The sequence below is a fragment of the Meleagris gallopavo genome, chromosome 5 (assembly GCF_905368555.1).
Source record: "Meleagris gallopavo chromosome 5, MGAL_WU_HG_1.1, whole genome shotgun sequence".
NCBI lineage: Eukaryota > Metazoa > Chordata > Aves > Galliformes > Phasianidae > Meleagris > Meleagris gallopavo.
In genome coordinates, this window is record NC_139408.1 from 27,043,501 (window position 1) to 27,069,285 (window position 25,785).

General features: G+C 42.5%; 1 protein-coding gene across 3 annotated transcripts in view; it reads left to right on the forward strand.

Moving 5' to 3' along the window:
- SYNJ2BP (synaptojanin 2 binding protein) overlaps positions 1 to 25,785 on the forward strand; it is a 91,544-nt gene that overhangs the window by 31,986 nt on the left and 33,773 nt on the right. The window contains exon 1 of one of the 3 annotated variants that reach the window (XM_010711518.4): positions 3,647 to 5,085. The exons of the other annotated variants lie outside the window; for them this stretch is intronic. Within the exon in view, the coding sequence (XP_010709820.1) occupies positions 5,047 to 5,085 (39 nt within the window). The 5' untranslated portion in view covers positions 3,647 to 5,046. Of the gene's footprint in view, positions 1 to 3,646; positions 5,086 to 25,785 lie in introns of those variants that run through there. 3 annotated transcript variants of the gene reach the window in all.

Here is a 25,785-nt window from a genome sequence, read left to right on the forward strand (position 1 = left end):
TCATCTCCCTTTTTTTTTTTTTTTTTTTTCCTCTCTCTCTCTATATCCTACACTCAGTAACTAGAGCAGAATCAGTCATCTCAATGTTATGTGCTAAGTGTCTCAAGTGGAAGTGAGATAAAACTCCTTAAATCAAAATGCTGTTTGTGACATTCCTGGAACAAAGCTGCAAAACTCCAGCACCCACCCAAGAGGTGATTTGTTGATGTAGATGGAGGAAGAGAACTCTCTTTATATCCTAGCATATCCTCCACAATCCTTAGGGATCTGATAAAATACCATCTATTTTTAAAATGCTATTTTTTACTTCCTTTATAAAGGGTAGTCTTGGCTAATGTACTCAGAACGGGGTAAGAATGACAACTTGATGTGGGTGAAAGCACTGTATACAATCCAAAATGACAAGTTGTTAATATAATGGACAGCCAAGGATGGTTTACCTGATTTGGAGATAAGACCACTGTGTGTCTTGGCGTTTAAAGTTGGCAGCCCAGCTGTGAAACATACTTGAAAGCTCCATTGTCTCCTGGGTTTCTAAGGAGCTCTGGAAAGTGCATGAGAATAAATTAAGGAAAGGTGTTAATTTAAGCTGGAATTCCTGACTAGTAATGCAAGTAGACAGACCCTCAGGTGCCACCATCAACTCTAATGCTTCCATTAATTCTTTCTTGCACTTCTGTTTTTCCTTTTGTTCTTGTCCCCAGTGGAATATTGCAGTGCTATTTAGAGTGCCCAGCAGTGCCACTTTCCTGATGGAGAACCTGGGGGAGGTGGCTGAAGTGCTCTCAGTTTTGACCTTGATACTATGTAATTACTGAAGGTAATACCTGCTTCTTGGTTTTCTACTTCATGTTGGCTGGTAGCATTACTATCTACTTTTAACCCTTTCGCTGCGTTTTTTTCTTAATCTAAGAATGTCTTATCTGACCCACAGGCAGTGATTCTGGAAGGTACACAGTTTTATGTTACAAATAGTAAGTGTGAATAACCAAAGTTGAACATAAATAAATGAACACCTTCTAATGACGTGCGGAATCAAACTCTATAACCACAAAGCAGCTATATAGCAGGTATGATTTATTCAGTGCTGCACAGACACCGGGTGCAAGGGGGCTAGATCTGCCTAACTTGCACACCGTCTAGAAAGTCATGCTACAGATACAGGCCAAACTAATACGTAATCAGTAGTTTTCCTAGAATTTGGATACGTGTTCATTACACCCCCCTGAGAGTTCGGTAGCATGCAGACCCTCCCCTCTTACGCATGCGTAGTGGGTCGTGGGATGAAGATTTGTTGTTTTCCTCGCGAAGGCTTCTGACCTTTCTGGCTGTAAACTCCTGGCCTTTCGGGGGGGCGTCCCCCCCCCAAACCGCTTTCTTCTTGCCCTGTGGACATCTAATCACCTCCTTGCCAAATGTCCTCGGGCTGTTCTCAAACCCTTGTCTTTATGGCCTTCATCCCAGACACAGAGTCTGCCATCCCTTGTTTTCTAACAAACTCTACATTCTTGCTTCTATAAACTATCTCTAACTATTCCCCCTTTGCCCCCCTTATTCTGAGTCACTGTGAAGCCTTCTTACCTTTTTACTTTCACTTATGGGGTCCATCTCACCTTTCACTAAGGGGTGCCAAGGATGTGGAGAAACTCAGGAAACTAGACCTTCCAAGAGGCTGTTTGAAAGTGAGCTTTAGACATAAATTTGGAGAAATGTTTGTTTCTGCGATGTCCTGAAAGTAGCTTTGGGATCTGCTTTGATCCTTTTAGGACACAGAAGAAACAAACAGCTTTGGGATCAAAACAGATCCCAAGTAATAAGAATCTTTTTTTCCCTTTGTATTTGCAATTAATTTGAATGCTTTTTAATGCTTAGACTGTGATGCCTGTTAGCAGTGTGACTATCAGCAGCATTGTACTCACACCTCTGAAATAGAATAGTTTGGTTTCGTGAGTCAGCTGGAGCTTTTGGTGAAACATTTTAACACAGTCCAAAGCAAACCATGCCTTGTAAACAATTTATGTGACTGCTAAATAGCTTATATTAATGTCAGGACATTTGTATTCAGGCCGATCCCTTCTATCAGGAGTTATAGTAAGTTTGCTACGAAAGAATGAGGTAAAAAAGGAACTTTCAAAGGATCCCTCAAACACTGGTCACTGTATGGAACAGCTTTTTTCCCTGAACACTAGAGAGCCTAGAGCAGGTACATTCATGATATTGCTCTTGCAGTTAATTTCAAGTTAGGTAGAGTGAATCTTGGTCTTCATGTGCAAGTGACAACGTCTCTCCTACAGCAGAAATCCTTTAAATAACAAAAGCACGTTTAGACTGGCTTTGATCACCTGAATTTAAAATCAAGTTCTTAAACTTATTTTTTTTTCCTTCTTCTGTCTCTAAAATTGTAAGTGGGTTTCTGGTCTTTTTTTTTTTTTTTTTTTCCCCTATAGGTGATTATTTTAAAAATGTTTTTAGGATAAAACATGTAAGATTGTGACTGTCTGTCACCTTCTGAACTACTAAATATTTATAGGTGTCTGTCACTGGAATGTGGACCTGGTTAAATCTCTTCATTTTTTTTTTTTTTTTAGTGAACTTTGGGTACTGCAGACACTAGACTTAATTTAGTAAGTAAGCAAGTGGACAAATGTGGGAAGAGATTGTATGTTGCTCATCTTTTCCAATTACATCAGCTGATCTTATATCAGCTATTCTCTTTCTCTCTCTCGTATTTTTAAAACATCATTGCCAGAACAGCAGAGATAGCCAAAAGTAACAATCTCAGGATATCTTTGGCAGTTTAGCAGGAGCCCTGTGGGATTCAGTAGGAGGTTTGCTTTACAAGTGATGGCACAAGTGATGGAGCTTAGCTCTTTTCAGTAGGAGCCTATTATTGCTTGGCAGTCTAGAATGATGCCTGGGGTTCGGTCTGTCCTCTAAGCAGTATCTGGACCTTGAGGTGTAAGGGAGTTGGAGGCACCCACTCCCACCTGCACAAACCGTTCCTGCAAGCCTCAGACTGCTGCAACCAGACGGTTAAAGGTGCCTAACAGAGTAACTGGGGGGTGATGGGTTGGAGGGCTGGGGTGCTAGCCCCAGCATCATGTGTCTGGAACTACTTAGCCCACTCATGGAATAACCAGCCTGGATGAAATTGCTGTGCTGGAGTCCCTACCATGCTGCATGCTCAAGACCGAGCTGTGGTATTCCCCTTTCAAAATGCAAATGCATACGTTTAGGGTGAAGTAGTTCTAGGTCTTCTTTGGCACCAGCTGGGGGATAATTTTCATGGCTGGCTCTCTGGAGGTGGCAGTTAGCTATGCAGGACATGAACGCACTCTCCTTCCAGGCTTGCCTGCCTCCAACACAAATCCTCCTACAGACTGCATAACAAGTCGTTCACAAGGCTGCAGCTCTATGGTCTTTTCTTTCTGCTCCTGACAAAGAGAAGTGAGTCCTTTTCACAGACGGGATGGTCCCGTGTGACTCAAGACAGTACTGGGATGGGCTGGGGCATGCTGGGCTTTGCTGATGTAACAGGCTCCCTGCAATTTTCATTCAGATCTGGTTGGCTGAGAGCTGGCAGAAAGCCTCAGATACGCCTCCAACGCAGATGAGGTCATCTCTGCTTTTTTTTTTTTTTTTTTTTTTTTGAGCTGCTCCAGAAAGTCTGCGGTGTCTGAACATTTAAGGTCATCATGCCAATTTGCACACCACCTTGTATCTCTGCATGCGGGAGCCCATTTCTCCGTCTACTACACCCCTTCCCAGCACTATCACAGACCCCTCTTTCCCTTTAGAGGGAGAGGAGGAGCAAAGGGAAGATGAAATAACCGCAGTGGATTTTATAATTGACTCTTGCATCCTGATCAGAGGAAAGCATTTGCTGGAAAGATGTTGCAGGACTGCCCGGGTCTAACACGAGTGTGAAGTAGCTCCAGGACAGAAGAAACTCCAGACCTTGCCACAGACAGAAGTGAAACTACTCGCCGTGCCCAGTCGCTTCATCCCTTCCCCGCCCTCCCGCCGTGTGCCGTGCAGAGATGCATCCAGCCAGCAGAGGAAGGGGTAGGTCTCGCCGGTTGTCAGTCAGCAGGGGCTGCCCGGCCCGGGACGAGCTGATCCCGAAATAAGGACTCGCCCTGGCGGACAGCGGAGCACTGGGAAGCGCCCGGAACCGCGCCGTGCCCAGAAGCGTCGCCCGCTCGGCATCGTCTTCCCTCTGGAGCCGCTGATCCCTCGCTACCTCCTTCAGAGAACTGCCTATTAACTTCGGTGCCGAGGCCGGGTCTGCCCACCCGCCTGCGGGCAGGATGGCGGCTATACCATCCCCACTCTGCCCCGAGGGCGGCCAGCCCCTTCGTCTTCTTCGTCCCACCGCCGAACCCCGCGCTGGAGCCACTGTGGCACAGTCGCTTCGCCACGTCCTGCCTGGGGCGGAGAGCCCTCTCCCGAGCGCCTGAGCGCGGGCCGAGCTCCGGCACGGCGGACAGCTCCCGGCGGGCCGAGCCCCAGCACCGCGGACAGCTCCCGGCGGACCAGTGCGCCCGGCTCCGTGCCTCGCAGCCGCTGCTCGTTGCGTTCTGCAGCCCCGTTGTAGCAGCACGCTGCTCTGCCGAGGCCGCCGAGAGCCCCCCCCTCTCCAGTCACGGTGCTACCTACGGCCGTAGAAGACTTATCTCCGGGCTCGGAGGCTGTCTTCTGTAGATTGGGATTTACGAGCTTGACTGCTGCTTGGTTACACAAGTCTATGGACTCCAAGGTGTGCTACTGAGTTAGAAAGAAATCTGGGATCTGTCACGCTGTGGAAGAAAGAAACCCTATAGCACCAGCAAAACAAGCCCAAACCTTCCTACCTCCCTGCAACCAACTTTACCCCCCCACCTACTGACTGTGAGCATTTCTCCTCCCTTCATTCTCCTTCCTTTGGAGGCTGTAGGATGAGGCATTTCCCTCTGTCTGTCTCAGGGTAAAAGGATACCCTAGGGGCAGCAACACACATCTGGCAGGGATTGAAAGGTTTAAATCCAGCCTCCACGGCAATCAACAATGGCCAATGAACCAGTGATTCTGAATGTGTATGATATGGTGAGTATGAAACAGTTTTGATTATGGGGAGCAGTGGGGCTGGGTGGGAGCTTATGCTTGGAGGCAGACACTGTATGAAGAGGAGCTCAGCACAGTTCCTCAGAGAGGATGATATCCACCCTCCTCCAGCAATCTCTTCATCTAGGCATGTCATGTTCTGGCTGTCAAAGATGATGCTGACCATGGCATTTTTCTTTGAAACGTTTAGCATATTGTGCCAGACTACAGGTAAAACTGTACTGGATTTTCTGCAGAATTTTTCAGGAGCAGTAGTGGGTGAGGGGAGGACTTTTTAATTTCCAGTGTCCCAGTTATGGAAGGACATATGATCACCTCTCTCTCTTGGCAGGAGCCAATTGTCATTTAATTTTGAGAGATCGAGCACTACCAGGCTGTGGAAAAAGGGTTGGGATGTCATCCAGGGATGAGAAACATCTGTGGAATTGTATTAAGGATGTTGTTTCCAGGTTAATAGTAATCTGAATCAATCCCTTATATATGAGATCATAGTTAATCATAGTCTCTGAAGGTTAATTGCAGCAGAAGGAGTTTAAAAAAAAAAAATAATCAGAACTGGTGAAGTTTCAGTGTAGGGAGGAGCATAGGGACACGCTCCTTGGAAATGTTTTTTGGAAGTTCATAGTGTAGCAAGTTGATTCTCTTGCTCTCTTTTGTGTAGAGGATTGTAATTGGAAACTACCTGTGCTGAAAAATCAGAAAATCTGAATCCTATCCTTGGCACGAAGACCTAAAGAGAAGATGGCTTGGCTCAACCTGTTTTACTCTCTGACTTAGCACAGGCTTAGGATAAGCATGTTCAGATGAGGATCATTTTGATAGTTATTTACTTCCTCTCCTGCATTTGTTAATGAGCTGAAAGACAATAAATACTTTTCCAGAGAGTAGCCACCAAAGAGCAAAGAGCAGGCTCTGGTTAATGCCAAAAATCTTTTTATTGCAAAAATTAAGTGGTCTTTTGTTGGCTAGAAAAGCTGAGTTATTTCCTCATGGAAGGAGGGTGTGCTAAGGACTATTCGGATAGGATTGTGTCTGTATTGAAAGACAGTCTGAAAAGCACAACTAGAATAGCTTGAAGCTCCTCTACCAGAGCTACTATAGGCAAAATTGAGCAAGTTGTTGTAAAGTCTTTCCTTAAGACTTTGGTTTTGAATGCTTAATGGTCTATGATTCTATTCTACAGATGCTTGGCAGCTTTAACTGTGAACTTTCCCAAGCTGTTCTTCAAGCAAGGGCTGGTAACCCAAGCATCTGGTGGCAAGTTCTTGGTAATCAGAGGGCAATATTGCAAATGTCAAAGAGTTCCTAGCTAATAATTTGAAGAAGGTAAAGGGGTTGTGTTGCTCTTTTGTTGTATGCACGATCTTTTTTACCTTGTTCTGCTGCAGGCTGTGGTCTAAAGTTTCTCAGCCACTACTGAGCTGTCCCAAACTAGTGTTATTTTTCTACTGAGCTGGAAAAATGTGAATACTGGACAAAGTGTCTTTGCATTTTTTTTAATGCCACTGACAGTTAAGATGAAGCCCGTAGGAAGCTAGGGAAGAAAAAACTTGCTGTTTATGGTCAGTGTGTTCTGAGATGGAAACCTAGGCACAGTGAACTGAATTGAGATCATCAGTTTAATTCACAATGACCTTTACTTCCTGGTAAGCCACAAAAACCTTCATGTGTCAGTACTAACTCCATAGGGTTAAGCACAAGTTAATGCTCTGTACATAGGAACCATTCTATTTTCATGTTGCATCTGTTTGACTACCACTGAGTCGCCTCCAGTTCAAATTCTACATCATGATTATTGAGGCTACATGCCTTTCTATTGCTGCTATGATTTTAACACCATGGAGTTTGGAATATAGCCATGCAAAATCTGCACTTTGTTACATTGTGGTGGGGAATTGCGGGGGAACTGGGAAATGAGCACATTTGTTTGAATGGCTGTTGGAAAACTAGTCTTGAAGAAAAAAAGACAGCTGGGGATAACAATTAACTGGATGTAAAGCTCTGCTTTCCTGACAAGCATCATGACCCCTGTATGGCATCTAGAAGCACTTACACTGCAGGAAAGCTTACCCTTAGGGCAGAAGTTCAATTATGGGCTTTGTGCAGCTATGAAATACCCACTCTGTGTAGTCTCATGTATTCAAAGATTATAGCCATTTATCCTTTTACCTATTGGATAGTACTAGGCTTGAGAGAGAGGAAAAAGAAAAAAAGCTTGTACTTAATAAGGTGCTTTGCACAAATTACTGAAGCAGGTAAACCTATTTATTAGACTTATTTTCTTCAGCATCAAAGTACTGAGCAAGAATCACTGGGCATTCCAAGTGTTCAGAATATCTATACCAAAAGCAATTTCTTAATGCCCCAGCATGCAGGGTGATTATATCTTATTTACATGCGTAGAAGTTCTTTAGCAACACCTGTACATGCTTGCAAAAAGAGAGGAAGGGAGAACTTTGCAGGAGTATTTTAAAGAGTATGCGGGATGCTGAAGTCTAATTTAAGTGTAAGTGTGAATGCAGAATAACACAGATCAGAGGTTTGATCATGGATAGATCTCTTTCCCAGTTGGAATGCATCTCTCACGTGGACTTAACTTAAGCCAACAGCTGTTTGGAAACCTACTGGAAATAACTGGGTCTGTAGGATCTGTGACAATTTGCTCTGATCAGTCACTTATCACTTTACCTTTGGAAGGATAAATCAATTTTCTCTTCATAACTTGCAGCTCCCTTCCCTCCAACTCCCCCTAATAATCTATTTGTTGTAGATCATCTTACTTGGATCACAGGACTGATTTTCTTCAACAAGAATCTCACCCTGTTTCCTTATTGCTTTATTTTTTTCTGTCTTACTTTGGAATAATTGGCTAAATCGTTGTAACATTAATAAATGTCACTTCTTTAAATCAGACACAAGAATGACTGCAGATATTGCCTGGGTTTAAATCTTTAGCAAACTAGCTAAACGTGTTCAACTAAAAATAATCCATTTGGCAGAGATTCAAGCTGGGGGCTCTTGTGATGTTTTCAACTTACTGCACAGCACATTCATGCTACCAAATTTAAAGAAAATGTATTTATATCACTACTGTCCTTCTTTTATTGCAGGTATAGTTATCCTGAATTTCCACTGTCTTTGCAGCTGATAACACACAAAGCTTTCACTTTGATCTGCTAGCATTTTTGCTTATGCTTTATGCTGGTGAAAATGAGACCCTGAGCTGTTTTGCAGAGAAAAATGAGAGCCCTGGTCAATCAGCAGTGTTGATGTAGCAACTGTTTGGATGAGAAGGACGAGTCTTTTTCTCTTCCTTGTCCCACCTTTATCCCATTGACGTTGCTTATCACTCTCAGGTAAATAGCATTTAGTTTATAGTAGGCACAGTAGCTCTGAGGTTTCTTCCTGTGACTTCTAACTTTAGAGAGGTAGCAAAAAATGTAATTATTTATGATGGCCTTTCCAAAGTCTTCCAGTTCTTTATATCCTATACATCATTTGCTATCTGAAGAGCTGATGGCTGTTAGCGAAGGGTGGCCCTGCAGAAGACTAAATGGGGTTTCTCTTGCTTCACTGATCAGTGGGTGACAGTGTTGTCATTTTGATTTCTCTATCACACCACTGAATGGACCAACTAAGTAGCCCTGACAGAAAGGCCTCAGGATACCACTGGCCTTCTTGGCCGAAGTGCACACTTTTGGCTCATGGTCAGCCTGCTATCTATCGGGACACCTAGGTCCTTCTCTGCAGAGCTCCTTAGGGGCAGATCAGCCCCTAGCTTGTACTGATGAATGCAATTATTCCTTCCCTGGAATAATTCCTTCCACCCAACTATCCAGCCTGTCTTCCCAGCTTTGTAGTATCAGCAAACTTGCTGAGTGTGCAGTCTATCCCTTCATCCAGGTCACTGTTGAAGATGTTACATAAGACTGGACCCAGTGTTTCCCCTTGAGACCATTGCTAGCTACAGGCCTCCAGCTAGGCTGGCTGCTGATCACAACCCTCTGACTCTGCTAGTCAGACACCTCACTGTCCTCTCATTTGTTCCAAGCTTCCTAAGTTTATCTATGACGATGTTGTGGGAAACAGTGTCAAAAGCCTTGCTGAAGTCAAGAAATCCTCCTTGACCAAGGGAAAATTACAGTCAGTTCACTGTGACCATGGAGTGGGCTCTTAGCATTAGCTAAATGGGCTTATATCCTATCTGCAGAGTAAGGGCTGAGGAAACACTGTGGAGGTACCAAAGTAGCTCCTTCGCTCTGTGCACATATAGATGAACAAGCTGTGATGCTAGATAGTGACAGTACAGTTACTTGGGTACAAGTCCTAGCCTGTACTTTTTGTACCCTCTATCCTATTACCAGGGAGTGTGTGTGTGTCAAGGCAGAGGCTTTGCAAGTGGGTGCCTTTACTACAGAGAGAATGATGGGGGGCAGAAGGTGAGGGCTGACCTCTTGTCCTTTCTCTATTAGTGGTATTGCAGTGTTTCATCAGGGCTGAGTAGGTAGTAATGGTCCATCATTCTCCTTGGAAGAAGTGAAGTAGTTCTAGCTGTACCACTGGGGAACATGGGCCATGCTCTATACAGCCAGTCAGCTTCTGATCTCCCAGCAGAAGCTGATCAGAAATTGATCACAGCCTGTGAGCAGCTCAGGTGGGGAGAAAAGCTTTGAAGAGATTGCTTATTTCTGACTTTATAAATGCCTTTCAGCTTGCCTAAGGAGCAAGGCTTGGCAGGATGGTATCAGGAAGAGGAAGGCGTATGAAGCAGTTTGGCCCTCTTCTCAGTTCCAACAGGGAGGTAGGGAGGGGATTCCCGGACAAGCAGCTTGTGGTGGGGAAGCCTGCATGTGGTGGTGTTCTACAGCAGACTCTGAGATAGCGTGAGAGTTGGATTTTGTATAATTTATGTGCTCTGAAAAGAGAGGACAGGCCAGTGATCTGTGAGGAAAGGCTTAAAGCTAGAGGGCCTGTATGGCCACTCTACAAATGCAGAATGCTTTAGTGCTTTAAGCTAATTTCTCTCATACAGAACAGTATGAGAGAACAGGAGATGGGAGCTCTTTTGCTGCTTGTTCTTTGCAGCTGAAAAGCATTTTTCTTTAACATGTATTGCTTGCATCTGATTTGGAGGTAGTGACCTGTGTATATGATTAAAAACCAACACAATCTTGCCATCCTAGCATTGCTTTTTGTTTTTCTGCACAAATGTGTGAGACTCTGGCCATTACAATTACATGTAAGGATGAAAGGAATTAGTGGCTCCTTGTATTTCTGGCTTCAGTACATAAGGAGTCTTTGAATCTATTTTAGAAGCAGCAGCATGATTGCAAGCAGAACACTTCATTCTCTGGTGTGAATGTTTTAAGCACTGACTAGATCACAGAACGTTTTATTATCTCTCTGTTTGGAGGAAAGAGTAAGTCTAGTTTCTCAGATAAATGTCAACACGTTTGTGATAACTGTAAGTAGAGGTCTTGGATGCTTTTTAGCTCAGTTAGTCAGAAGGGAGAGAAATCCTCTTGTGGGTGGTGGCCCTATTTCTTGCACTGCTCACTAGTTGTTTGTGAGCAGCTGTGTAGAGAAATACAGCCTCATCAGACTATTTCTAAGAAAACAAATAGAAAAGGGATTTTTTTCATCAAATAGCTTGATAGCTGTGGTGTTTCTTGATATGATGAGCTAAAGAGATGCTCTAAGTTAATACAGCAACTTGCGGTCTTGAAAGATGAAGTGATATAGAGTCAGTGGGATCTCTTCTTTCTCTTTCCTCTTTCATATATTGGCCAGTTAATTTATCGAACAGAATGCTAAATATCGCCTCTGGGAGATTTTAATTAAACTCTGGCAACTCCTAATATCTTAAAAAAAAGTTGTTCTGAAACAAAACCGCCACTTCTTAAAACACACTAAATGAAATGTTTTGACTCTTTTAGAAAATGTTTGCCAATCATCTCTGGCCAAAACTGTTTGCCAAATCTGAATCGCTTCCATTCTCAGAAACACGCTGTTCACTGAAGTTTGCCATATTGTTAGAAAAGCTTGGTAGGGGTACGATATTCTTATTCTGTGACCACTGTCAAGGCTCATAGAAATTCCCTCTTCCATGAATAAGCTTTGGCTTAGGAAGCTCTGTGTTTCACAGAGCTTTTTCACAGGTTTCTTATGGAGTAAGTTTAAAGGTAAATCTTTTAAATTTCTGACTGATGAAGGAAACATTATGGTCTTGGGATTTTACTTTATTGCTGACTTCATTTATACAGAGCCTTGATCTTCTGTCTTCAAATCATATCACATACAGCATACTGTGTAACAAGACAGAGTGGTGAGATAACAGTTGTCTGGTGTCTAGTAGTAGGTTTCCCCACAGTGCTGTAATATGCCCTACATAAATGCTAAACTGTTTTTGTTTCTTCAAGTAATTGAACTTGCCAGCAGCAGTGGGAGGGGAGGACCAAGTGGATCTCAGATGCTTGTTTTCTTCCTGGGGCTTTCATTGGCCTTTTGTGCTAGCTCCTTTATGGGACTGGATTTAGACTGTTGAACTGTGCTTGTGCTGCATAATAGGTCTTGAGTTCACAGTAAGTCGGGTAAATTATCCCCTGCAAAATCTGTAATGGCAATAATCATACTAAGATACTTGTTGTTATGGGCCCAGCAAAATCTCTGGGAAAACTCTTGGTTAGAAACCAGAGACTGGATAGACCAACACTGTAGGTGAGAGAAGACAGATAGTAGAGAAAGTTGCTCTAACTGGACGTGAGGAGAATCCTTAGCCCAAAGTATGAGCGACTACTTCACCTCTCTTGGATGCAACATTTCCTGGTGCAAGTGTCTGGCTTTATAAGTGCATAAATTCAGTGGTATGGCAAATCTGCTGGCAGTACATTCAAATCTTCAAATAAGTCAAAGCTCTAGCTGAGTAGCCTGGCAGTGTGTGCAGGTGGGGGAAAAATAGGCTTTGTTCTGCTTTTCTCCCAGTCTGCATCAATTCAATTAGAGTGATGACAGGCTGACCGCAGGCAGGCCAGGCACAGACCGGGATTTCTGCCTTGCTCTGCCTGAGCATGGGAAAAGGAGAAGGAAGGCAGTCTGATGGTGCAGAATCACCGATGTAGACAGTGCTTGATTCAAGCATGTGAGAAAAATGATGACATGAAACTAAACATCCGTTCTCTCTTGCATCTTTGGAGAGAGGAAGTTAATTGGCAGATGAAAAGATGCAGCAGCTTACACACTGATCTGCAGCTGAGTTCAGCAGTTCAAGAAGAAGGACTCAATGCAACATCTGATCTAAAGCAATTAAGAAGCTGCAGAGTAAGTGGCATGGCCTGGGTTAGTAAGTCCAGTGATGAAGTGTGCCCATTTCTGCATAGTAAACAGGGTTTTGTTGTCTTAGCAACAGCCTGAAAATGCTATCTGAACAGCCCGTTTTGATGTTGTCAGGGTGACAGGCTGTCTACCTGTCCATGTTATTGCTGAGTTTCTCCAGCACTGCAGTCCTTAAGCTGACTCCAGCTACAGCATTCACCCCATCAGTAGCTCATTGAACCTGTTGCCCCATGAACTGACTTGAATTGATTCAACAAGGATAATGTGAGAATTCTCACTTCTGTTAGTTCTATATGCACTAGGGAAAACTGCTGTACGACACTCCTTTACTTCAGCATTGGCAAATATAAGAAACCCTGATGAGAATGGAGAGCTTAGGAAAGGGTAACACAGTATGAAAAATGCATGAGTTCTTCTGGAGCAAAACCTCACAGATCCTCTTGTAAGGCTGGCTCCCGTGACAGTGCTCTTAATGCAGTTCCTGCAGGTGCCAATCTGACTTAGTATCTCTAAAGTCATTTCAGGTTCCTGAAGAGGAAGGATTTGGCTTGCTTATTGGCAGTATTTCAGGTGTAAGGTCAGTTCTAACTTGGAGATACAAAAGTTTTTTTTTGCTGCTGCGATTTGTTCTTTAACCTCATCTGTGGGCAAAGTCACAATCTGCTAACCTGTCTCTGAGCGTGCTTCTGGGCCATTCTGAGAGAAACGATTGCTTGCTTTTGTGAAACTGTGTGAAAGCTGGTGACTAGTGAATTTTCTCTGGTGCTTTGTGTTTTCACCAAACATGAAGGCAGGCTCCTGTTAGAACGCAACACTTCTGGCAGCAAGGTTTAGCTTCTGGCTCGTTACACTGTCAAGTTGTTAATGTCCCTCCGATTTTTTTTTTTTTATTTTTAAATAAATCATAGTATTGTTAAAAGTTGATGGGTTGACGGTACTGGAGACTGTCACTCTTAACCGAAAAGACCTGCTCTGTCTGTAGCAAAGCAGACCCTTCTGCCTCGTGTGCTTCTTCTGTGGTTTATAAGTTTGAGGCACTCTGGTGCTAGAGCTCAGCTGGCCATCTAGCTTCCCGCTGGGACAGCCCCTGGGGATCAATTATACATGCAGAGGGGGCTTCTGCTGCAAAGAGCTGAGCACCAGTGACAGAAGCCGAACCACTAAGTTGGAACAGCTGTCGGATCTGTTTCTAAGGGTGGTGGTGGTGGGCAGCTAGATATATACTTGTGCATTAGTGAGATGGACTGAATTTATATGGGTGTTCTAAGACTCCAAGCCACTTCATTGACTTGGGTTGTGCTTATTTGATTCTTTATTTTGATTTCTCTTGCTCCTGTTATTATGCCAAGATGATGTAGTTGAAACTGGGGAGGGAAGGCAGAAATCAATCAGTATGTTAGATTTATATTTCTGCTGGGAACTAAGAAAAGCAAAACTCACAAGTCTGTTGACTGCTTTCACAAGCTGACTCAAGTTCTTTAGTGGGATGGAGGGAAGGAATTTGGTGTCGTTCTGTGTAAACAGGGGATGTTCTTGAGAGTGAAAGATCTAGAGGAGTGAAAATGTCCCATTACTTCAGAGCTTTATCTAATAATCAGTGAAATTTCTCAGGGCGAAATATGAGACTACGTCCTAAGAGTGGAAAATTTGTCTTAATCAGTAAATAATTTTTTCAGCATTGAATATTAAGCAATGATAAGGGGAAGAGAAATGCTTTTGTCTACAATTGTTTTTTGTTAAGCAGGGATGCTTATTTACATAAGGGATTGCCAGATGCTAGAAATGCTGAAAGCATTTCAGCCTGTTTAGTAAGTGCCTTCATCATGTGGGTCAAGACGTAGGTCAGCTGCCATGTGGATACTGATAGGTTTGCGTCTCTGGGAGATGGAGGAACTGGCACCATGAAAGCTCTGTTGGTAACATGCTTTGTTTAAACTTCAGCCCTGGGTCTGTTATTGTGCTTCACCTCCAGTCTTACTTAAATCAACAGGGAACTCCTCAATATCTTCTACTAGTGATTTATACTGTATGTTAATGTAAGAAAAGGTTCCAAGGGTACTGATTGCTGCCCAGGGGTTAGAGTGCCTGAGGACCTCAATGGTGAGTTCTAGGTGGCCTTTTCTATAAGTTAGCTTTCCCTAGGTGCATGATGTCTAGAAACACTCAAGGTTTCTTGCATCTGTTTTTGGCCTACCTGTGTGTCTTACTCTTTTTGAGACTACTTGAAGCAAATGACCTTATATTTGCCCTATATTTGTCTTCTCCCAGTTCTGGATTTGCCCGATGAATGTTGGATATAGCAGAAAGAGAAGATCAAGAAGTTAAGCACAGGGGACTAGTGTGAGATATCATTCTCTCTATCATTGGCATGTACTCTTGAGTGGTTTGTAGGACCTCAGAACAATTCTAGTTGAATGAAATCTGGGCTGTAGGCGAGATGCTTTCTTAGCAAAGAACTTACATGAAAAATGAAAGGCTCTGTTAACCTGCCTAAGCACAGGCATCGGGGGCCAACTTAGACATCAGGTTGATATCCTGGTTTCCCCTCAGTGAAGGTCTAGATCACTTCTCTCATGGATTCTGTTCCACAACTATCAACCTTGTTTGGAGTATTCTGAAGCATGATATGTTAAGAGGTTCTGACACAACTGTTAGATGTGTGCTGGGGGAGGATCAGTGGTATTTCTGCATTTGACTACTACCATCTAGTGTGCTGATTCATCTAGAGTGACAGAGACCTGGTTAAAGTCCCTGAGGGAGTCAAACTGTCCCTTCATGCAGGTCTGCCACAGAAGCAGACAGCAGGACACTCAGGATCTGGTCATTCTGGGCCTGTTGTGTCAAAACACATAATATTTGTTTGAAATATTCCTTTAGTGAAGAGTGGATGATTCCAGTGGGAGCTAGCTGCTCCAGGAGGGTGTCTAGGCTGGAACCATGCTATGGCATTATTCATACTTGTTCTCTGGTCTGGTGAATGTGTATTTTATATAAGAAACGATCTTTCCTTTGCTCTATGTGAAAGGGAACTGCTTTACCATGAAATGCTGAGAAGTCTTGACTCCAGATACACTATGAGAGTATGACCAAGTTGCTTCCTTCTGAATCCCTTCTTGCAGGCTGAGGAGGTTAGGAATTTGGTCTGTGTCCTCCTGAACTAGTGCTTGTACTCATTGTTACTGGGTACAAGCAGAAAGCACTTGCTATTCCTTGTAAATAGAGGCCAACCGTACTCCTATTGCTTTGTTTCCTCTTAAGACATTTTCAGACAAGTCAGTCTTTGTTTGCCCTGATTCCTTAGTTGACTATGCAACCTGAAAGATCAATTACTTATGCAGACTCTCTTTTGAGTCTATCCTAGCATTAAGAATAGACAGGCTAATGCACTGTCTTAAACCACCCTGTGATGATGGCATTATTGAAAGGTGGGAAGGCAATGTTGGATGTTTCAGAATCTGTAGAGACCGGAGCTAAAAGTGCACGCTCTGAGCTGAAATCCACCCACTGGCTTTGGCTGATCTGTCTGCAGTTCTAGTGCTCATTGTTCTTGATTGCAGTGTCATTTGCTGTGCCTTTGTTCACTCTAATTTTTATGGCTGCTTGTTATCCAAGGCAGCTGGCTATCTTCTCTTTGCCAGATGTTGGAATGTGGCGTGGATCAACTCCACTTCCTGCTGCTGAAGAACTGTGCCTCTTGGGCTTGCTACTATGTGGATACTGGGGTCAAATGTTTGAGGAATGGTTTGTACCAAACTAAAACAGAACCGAATAATTTCGGTGTGAGCCAAGTAGAAACAGATCAAAGAAAGGCAAACTGAATCATTCCATTTCAAGCTTAAATCTTGGGACTAAAAGAAAAGTGCTACAAAATGTTAATTTTTTTTCTAAAGCCTCCTAAGCATAAGAGAAAGGTGGCTTCTTCAGAGCAAAAGCTTTCTGAAGGATAAACAAATGCAAACCATGTGAATCCATGCAAATTTTGCTTCTTTTTCTGTCTGTGGACAGTTCTGGGTCTTCCCTTTGGTAGTGTGCTGCTGGTAGGAGATACTGCATCTTGGTAGCCAGAGGCTTGACAGAGCTCAGCAAGCAGGCAGGATGCTCCTTGGTGGAAAAGGAAGGACAAAAAGGCATCTGTCCCACACCTTGTTAACTGGATTAGTCCTTCTGGCCTTGCAGCGCTTCTAAGTGATTTTTTTTCTGTCCCTAGTGTCCAGGCACAGCTAATGAGAGGGGCCATTTCTTCTGGGTGTTGAATCAGGAGGCAAGAGAAAAGGAGGATGGGAGGGAGATGCTTGTACTTCAGTCCCTCACAGTATTTCTTCTTCAGTCCGATGGTAACCAAGCAGAATTTGCACTTTTCAGCATCCTTTACAATTCACCCTATTTCTGGGAGGACTGTAAGGAGCAAGATACAAGCTGCAATAAAACTGACCTCTTCAAGATCCTTTGCCACAGTGAAGTTATTCTAGGAAGCTAACACATCCATCTGTGGCCTTAAGTGCTGTTTGCTACATGGCACGTTATTGAAATGCTCCAAGGATTCCCTTTGTAGTGTATAATTAGTTTGAGATATGCAGCTCAGTTCCTGTTGCAGCTGTTGTTTTGGATAATTTTGATACAGTTAAAGCTCTTGCTGGATCAAACAAATGTACAAATGGAAATTTTTAAAGTTTATGTAAAGAACAAATTAATACTCTAACATGTCGGGTACTTAAAAATCCTGTACTTGGTGCATCTGAACTTGAATTTTACTTCTCACACCCAAAGGACTTTGAAGCATGTTTCCAGCTGTCTGTTACCTCTCCAGAGGTCTCAGAGGTGTCTCATTAAAGCTTATGTTAAAGCCTATTAAATACATGTAGCTTCTAAGGATGCATCTCATTTAGGAGAGTTGTCACTAGGAATTGGCTGAGATCGTTGCTGCTCTGATTCCCCAGTGACTGGGGTAGTGAAACTACCTTGAGAAGAGCAGAATGATACCTTCTGTGTGCTGGGAGACAAAAAGCAAAGTGTCTGGAAAAGGCTGCTGACTTCCTAGGGGCATGCCAACCTTGTCACCTTCTCTCCCTACCAGCTCCCCACCCTCCTCCTGCAAAGTGCAGCCTCAGCTTGCAGAGCTTGCAGATGGGAGGCATCTGTCCTTGAGCTCTGTGTCTCCAGACAGTTAATTATTAATCATTGCAATATCCCTTATGTCAAGCATCTGAACTGCTCATGAAGCATGGAGAACTGTTTTATCAGTCAAGTCAGTAAGGTTTCAGTTCCCTGCTGCTCATTTTTTGTGATATTGCTGTTCTCTCAAAGAGCTTAAGTATTTGAGGACAGAAAAAAAACACCCAGAAGCAATAGAAATCGCATTTGATGACCTAGTACCCCCCAGAAGCAGGGGCAATATGTGTAGGAACAGGGAAAACAGATCAGAAAGTTAAGCTTGCATCATGGATCCTGCAGTACTGGTGCTATACCACTGGGTGTGTTTGGAAGTGTAATGCTACTGCAGTGTAGGTATTGTTGTCCTTTATGAATAAAAACATGTAAATATTTATCTCTCTTGAAAGGCACCTAAATAACATTTAGACCCTGGGGATGCAACTAGATACCTTTCTGTGAGATGCTGTTTACTACTGCTCGAGGAACAGTGGGACATGTGAGCTTGTATGAGGCACCTGCAGTTCGTGTTCAGGTAGTAGGCTAGGTAGGGGGGACTTAACAGAGACAGACCAAAGAGCAGGCATGAAAGAATAAGTCACTCAGCTTGTGTCAACATGTAGGTTGTTTTTGAATTTTGGGGGTATTCAGATATGAGAACCTGACCTCCAACTGCTTCTAGCTGGAACTATTCTAGTAGGAAGGGAACAGCACCAGCACTTCATTTCTGTTTTACTTTTGCTTACATACATTGACGCGGATCTGGAAAGAAATCAAAATCCCAACTCCTTTTCATTTATCCATTGGACAGTTTTTATAAGGAGGAGGAAGGAAACAAATTTACTGTCTGCAGAAGAAGCATTTTGAATAATTTCATAGTGTGAGGGTCACCCAAACAAAAAGAAAGGTATGGGTGTTTCCTCTGAGCAGTGTGGCACAGGATACCTTTACTAAATACTTTGGAGCCTGCAGCTGTTGCTAGACACAGTGGTAGTTCTCACTAAACACCAGGCATCTGAGCTCTTTTCAAAAGTGTTCAGGGTGCTCTGAAGTCTCTCAATAGCAAGAGTATTTTTCTAATAAGTTGCTTGAGCTGACAAGCAAAAGCAGTGTTATGCTTTCCTGTCACCATTTAAAACCCTACTGTATGAATTCTTAGGTATGCAAGTGAATGAATTAAAACAGGATCATGCATGTGACTTAGTGCTCTTTTCTTCCACTGTGGTACAATTAATGCTAAGCTTTTCTAGGGCTTCCAATTCTCTTCCATCCTTCTGTCTTTCCCAGGATGCCTTTATGCAGAGTGAAATAAGCGATGGCAAATCTCACATGTTTTTTTTTCTCAGTGAATCAGTGATGGATTGTCACTGATTAGCAAAGCTAGGGTAGACTTTACTCATATTTCATTCTCTCCTAAGATATCATGATAGCAGACAAACTCAAATTTGTGTGTAATAATAGAAGGGGAGAGGTGTGTTTTTCCTTTCTTCAGTTCAAACATAACATCATGTTCAATGACACCACTATGTTTTTGTGAAAAGTACAAGTGCTTTGAACGTGTGGGAATCAAAACCTCTAAATAGATCGTGTAATACTGCCAACGAAGCATGTCCTTGGACCCTAGCCGAGAACAGCCAAACCTTCATTTTGACTAAAGCACTGGATTTTGAGAAAGAAAGACCAAAACTATAGTTCTAGTTTCATCCCCCTCCTTCCCCCAGCCCTCCCCCCGTCATACTCTCAGGGGAAGGGAAAGAGTGCTCTTGTTGGGGTCGGTAGAGATGATTGTGGGATGCCAAAGGAGTTAAACCCAAACTGCTGCTTGGAATGTGAGATGTAACTGCTTGGTCTGGGTTGAAGGAAGGGCAACCAGCAGCAGGGTATCTGGGAGGTAGGCAGGAGGCCTGCTGATGGGATCTGCCTGAGTGAGTGGGCTTCTTGGTACAGCCCAGCTCCTGCCACCTCACTGGCTGCCCCTGACTTTTATGTGCGTGGGATGATCTCCCCTGTCCTTGCCTCCTACCTGGGGATGTTTTTAATCAATCAACCCATGCACCTGCTCCTGGCCTTTGCTTTTACTGGCCTTTGATTGCATAGGGCAGATGAAGTGTTTAGAGGCAGCTGCTGTTTCTGTCATTAGCGCCCAGGCTTCCTAGGAGAACGCTGCTGGCTTTGTGACAGCTGAAATCTGAATCAGAGGGAGTGTTTTGCTGTAGCATGTACAGAAGGAATGGGAGAGCAAAGTAAGAAGGAGTGGAAGATGTCATTCAATTTGCTATTCATTTAATTATGCTAGGAAAGCACAGGCAATCTGAAACGATGGTGTGCAAATTGCAGATATACATGTTGCAACATACTGGTATTGTTGCAGATGTGCAGTGAGTAAGAAAATAATGTAGAGCAGAGGGCCATGTACTCTGTCTTGCTAGGATACATTAGTTCCCGGTGAGCAGTTCTGTGCTCTGGGGTTGCTGCTGATACTTTCCAGTTTAAAGCAGTTTTAAATATTTGTGTTGTGCTGCTGTTGCAGGTGCTGGAACAGGAGGGTGCCCAGGAGATCTGCTTAGTCTTTTCAACCCTGGCATATGATCCTTTCTGTCTTCTCTACTGTGCTTCCCAGTGCTTCCCTGGAAAAGAAAAAAGCTGTTATCCTCATCCCACAGCTGAGGAGCTAGCATGCAGAGAGAATGGCTTGTCTAATGCTTCGGTGTCTCGCCGCTGTGCTGTCTCTTGGGATTTGATTCAGCGTTATGTTTGTGAGACTGTTCTTCCTTTTGTCCAGCTGTGGCTGCTGAAAGTACTCTGATTTCTTTTTAAGGATTGTGACAGATGTCTCCATGCTAAGCATTTTATTGAGGCTTCCCAGTTTATCTGTGCTTTCTTTTGATGGATTTCAGATAGTTTCTGAAACCGCAGGCTCTGTATTGCTATCATGATTCCAATTTGAAAGAAAACTCCTAGGACTTCGTGTTGTACTGTGACACCAACAGGATCAAAGATGGTTCTTTCCAGACTAATTAACTTACAGAACAGCTCTGGTAATATAATTCAAGAGGCTTTTCTGAAAAGATATCACTTAATATACAGGGGTAGATGAGCCAGAGCTAGAAGAATTAATGCCCCACTTATTTCCCATGACCCTGTATAAGCCTTGGACTGAAATAGAAAGAGATGAGGAGAATCAGTCAGTCCTAGTTTTGCCCAATGGCTAGGCAACAGGATTTGCATGTATGTTAATCTACCCAAACTCATCTTCTGCTTTAGAAGCAAAAAAGATTGCTTTGGGTCAGCCTGAAGTCATTATGCTGGCCAGTTTATACAGATTATCTTTTAATTTGATGGCTACTAGATTTGAAAGTGGTTTTGTGTTTCACCTGAAACTTGTCAAAATAGAAAGCAACCTAGGATTTGGGGGATTGGGATACAGTTGCATTACACACTGGGGTTACTGGAGAGGGTGTGTTTAAATACTGCATGCACATTTATGCTCTGTGGATGGCTTGACAGACTGTAGGCCTTTGGAAAGAAGTAGTCTAGCAAAGGAGGGGAGAGAGCATCTGTCAGTAAATAGGGGGATAAAGATGCTCTGTGCTGCTTTTAAGAACACCAATCATCTTTATAACTTTGACAGGTGGCACAGGGGCAGGGAGGGGAGGAAGAGATTCAGAGAATCGTGTGGGTGGTGGAGAAATTAATCCTAATGAAATGGAAGAGCAAATCCACAGTGGGCAGAAAGCTTTGGATTTCTGCCTTGCTGGATATGGATAAATGCAAGAGAATCCCTTTTGCGTGCAAGAGCTAATTGGGCAATTACCATGTAATCTCAAAACCATTGCTTAAACTGTATCCCAACTATCAAAGAGTGAGACAGACTATCTTCCAGCAGTTCATAAGGCTTTCCCTGAGTCTTTCAGAGAGGAGTTTGAAATAGATCTCCTCTTTATCTTTTTCTCTCTTTTGGGAAATAAAATTTTGCTCCTTTTTATAATATGTTATAATATGAGAACTCACTTTCAAGAGGTTTGCTTTTTTCTTTCTTTCTTTTTCTTTTCTTCTTCTTTTTTTTTTTCCTATGTTTTCATTACTGTTTATGTAGAGGAGAACACATGAACACATGAATGGCCAAACTGGCTCAGGACAAGGGTTCATCTAGTCCAAGATTGTTGTTCTTGCCATTGCTGGAAACAGAGCAGAACAAGCATATAACATTTCTGGCTAACTCAGAGTTTATGACCCATGGCTCTTTCTTCCTTTCGGTTCTCTTGAGCAGATGCATAAACCCTCCTTTACTAGGAAGTTGGCAGGTCTGCTCTCTATTGTGAAAAGCCCCCCTACCAACTACCCTGCCCTGAAATGACTGCCACTGGCTTCTTTTGATGGATCTTGTAGCTGACAGTGACTCGTCAGTTTCTATCTACATTTTTCATGCCACCTGCAGAACCCTATTCTATTCCTTTGTCTCTTGACTAGCTGTATGAAGAATGTCATAATTTTTTTTTTAGAAATTACAGTTAGCCATCTCAGTAAGATCACTGCTTTCTCGACATTCACTGATTTTTTCCAAAGAATATCACAAAGTGGATTTCATGGAACTCCCTTTACAGAAATTATGTTAACCCTTACTCAAACAATCATTTGTATTGATCTGTTAATTATATCCTTTATTATAGCTTCTGTTAGTTCATCTGGACCAGATGTCCAGTTCACGGATGTGTTGTTCACTGGTTCTTGAGCAGTCCTCAGCTTAAAGATTGGTACTACAGTTGCTGTCTTCTAGTGTTTGATTCCAAAGATGCTTTACAGGAGAGAGGGTGCCCAGGATAATTACTAATGTCCTTGTTTTACTCTTCTGTCTTTATAGTTCCTCTGAAACTTTTGCATGTGTAATGTTTTGTCCCTGGAATTCTTCAGGGCTGATTTTGTCTGTTCATATCATGTACTCGTCTGTGTCAACTTTAAACAGAGCCTCTTCTGGTTTCCTCGCTCTTCCTACTCTTTCTGCAAAAATAAAAGTGGGAGGTTCAGGCACGGGGATATCACCAGTTTTACTTTAGTAGAAACAAGAAAGCTCTGATGCAAAGATTTTATTTAGTTTCTTTGCAATAAGCATATCAGTTTTAAGTTCTCTGTTTTACAGCTTTGCTATTGCTTGGCCCTACAGACTTCTCTGATGTGTCGAAGGAAGGATGTTACTGGAGAGGCTATCCTTACCTTCTTCAGGTCTGTCTAAAAGCTGTAAGAGTCTTTATTTGCTGTTAAAAACCCCCCATTCTGAGACAATTTGGATGAAGCAATTTGGGTCAGTAAAAGAGCTCTGCATATTTAGAAGTTTTCTAACCCCATAATGTATGGGTTCATGTTATCTAAATATTTTGTGTGACTGGATTTGAACTGAAACTTGAGTGTTACAATGGTGAATGATTCTATGCTCCAAAGAACTTGTTTGAAGTGTCCTCAGTATTAAAGATCAATACTGAATTAAAACTTTAAAACTCAGCACTCATTCCTGTTTACTTCAGACATCTTCCCAACGCCTGCTTATGATGTGAAGCATGTTGTTTTCCATCTCACTCTTCTGTTGAATGTAGTTGGTATTCTTTTTCTCTGAGGGAGAATTTCTTTAGAATTGGCACGAATGCAATGATTCAGCATCGAACTGGTCTTGCTCTTATCCTTTATCTTTGACCTGACAAATGAATGACCATCTGACAAATGAAGAGTCTGTGCCTTGCTAACACTGAATTGGAAAGGAAAGCCAAGAAGATACAAACACAACTGCTCAAACCCCACTGACATTAGTGTTGGAGTGAGATAACAACCATGGCTACAAGACTGTATGAAATAAAAAAGTGCAGTCAGCTGTATTTCTTTTCTTTTCTTTTTTTTTTTTTTTTCCCAAAGAGAGGAAGATACATTGGTGGCCTGTATTTATACATCTAGAACTGTTTTCATGCTTGGTTACCTGGAAGTTACTGCTGTTGAAGGGTAGAAAACCAAGCTGTGTACTTATTCTTATGGCTCACAGTGTACAAATATACCTTTGAGGATACAGTAAGCTGGGAAAAAGTTGAGAAAAGTGCTTTGTTTGTATTTTCATTGCTGAAGGCTGCTGGCCTTTGAGCAGGCTAACCATTGACACAGCACAAGCATTTCTAGAGATTCAGCAGCACTCCTGTGGAAGTGACTGCACTGTGGAGGAGTTATGGTTAGGAGAAAATTGTTCCCTTAAAGAAACTTGCCAAGGACAATTATATAGTGCTGCAGCTTTGATGCAATACTGGATGTGATTCTAGATTTTATTACTAAAATGTATGTGAGAGGAGGCTGACTGTCAGTCTAGCTGTGGCTGACTTTGAACTCTGGGCATGTTTTCTTACTGTTAGCTGCTGTTCTCTAATCCTTCACTTTTCTGGTGCAATTCTATGTGTGTTTGTACATGTGAACAAATATATACCATTTTTTGTGCAAGTTTTAACTTCTTCAGTTGGATGAGTTAACACTCTCCTGCTTAATGCTGGTATCTGCCTTCACCTGCTGTTGATAAATTATTTGACAGTGACTATGAGACCCAGCTATGAACTGATTTTCACTGTATTTCATGAAGACGTAGAAAGTGGAACAAGAGAGTTCTAGCTCCAAAGAGATCACAAGCTACTTTTTAACTAGATTTGATAGGATGCATGCAAACAAGGATTGGTTTATTAGCTTGAGTAGACGTAACCATTTGGAAGAAGAAAACTTCCACAGATTCAAACATTCCTTCGGTTGTAGTGTCCTGTCAGTTACAACTTTGTTCCCTCTCTGAAGTTTTATATGGATTACTTTTTTAAAATTGTTTGGATCTTTTTCTCTGGCAGAGAAGCTGAGAAATATTCTGAAGTGTAAAGGGAAAGAACAGTAAAAGGAGTTATATAAATGATACCAAGCTTACATTTCATAGCGCAAAAAAAAGGTTTACCATAAGATGAAATACAGCATCTGGGCTGCTGATCTTATTTGTTTGACAAATCTGTTTACCTCTTACATGCATTCATCTAACTCGGAAGAAGGTAGATAAATTGAGTGGGAACTGAATGGTCTCAAATCTATCTGTTCATCACTTCAATGACTTTCATTCCTGCAGTGTCCAGATATTTCCCTATCATATAGGATTAAAAATCTTCATTTTTCTCTCAGTCTACAAGATAATTAACTTACAGATTTAGTGAAAGAAATGAGATCCACATCTGCTGCACAATCTCCTTCATCTTTTGTGAGAGTTATGTCCATATCTCTCTGGGTTCTGGTTGCGTGGAGTTCTGTTTGTGTTCTCCTGCCTTACTGTCTGAACATTGCATAGAGCCAGTGGATGGCTTTAGAAAGAGTGGTATTTTCTCAGGTCTCTGCCTGTCAGGGCAGCATTTTTGAGTACTCACAGAACTTGTCTATTGAGTTTAGTGACCTATTATTAATTGCATGGGTCTTTATTTTTAGTACTAATCAAAACGGGAGTGTTCTGCTTCACTCCTAGGAATGAGTTAGTTTGCTTTTGAGAGCTGTGGATCCTCGTCAGCTGGCTCAGAGTAAGGCCTTGTTTTTTCAGTAATAAGTATCTGAGCATCTAGATGGTTCTCGAAAGAAGTAAATCATAGGGAGACTTTAATCTGAGAGCAGATGTCTTTGATACTAGAGGATGTTGTGAGCTAGATGAGGCATTTACAGTGTTTACCCTGTTCTCCTGTATTAGCCTGGCCACAGTTCAGATTAGCTGTCTACTCTGCATGCAGGAAAATTTTTTGGCAGACCTCTGAGGAATCTGGCAGATGGTACCATTTGCCTGCTGTGGTACAGATATACAACCATTTCCCTTTTAACTAAAATAAATAGAAGCCAAAATGCAATTGTAGTATCTAATGGACTTTGATAGAGAAATAAAACTGGGAGAGTGAGGTGGAATATTCCTGATGAAATTTATTACATAAGGCAAACTATTCTCCTTGATCTTCCTGATCTGTTTCCTTATCCTGCATTTCCCCTTCAATCCTTGATCTCACCATTTGTGTTTCAGATGTACAGGTACTATGAGATGTGTGTCCATGGAAAAACCAGCTCGCTGAATTGCATGGTCCTTTCAGGTCTTCTAGGCATATGCACAGTGCACTAGCATAGAAGTTGTTTTGGCACAAGTCTAACGTTTTTACCATACCCAACAGATGGAATTAC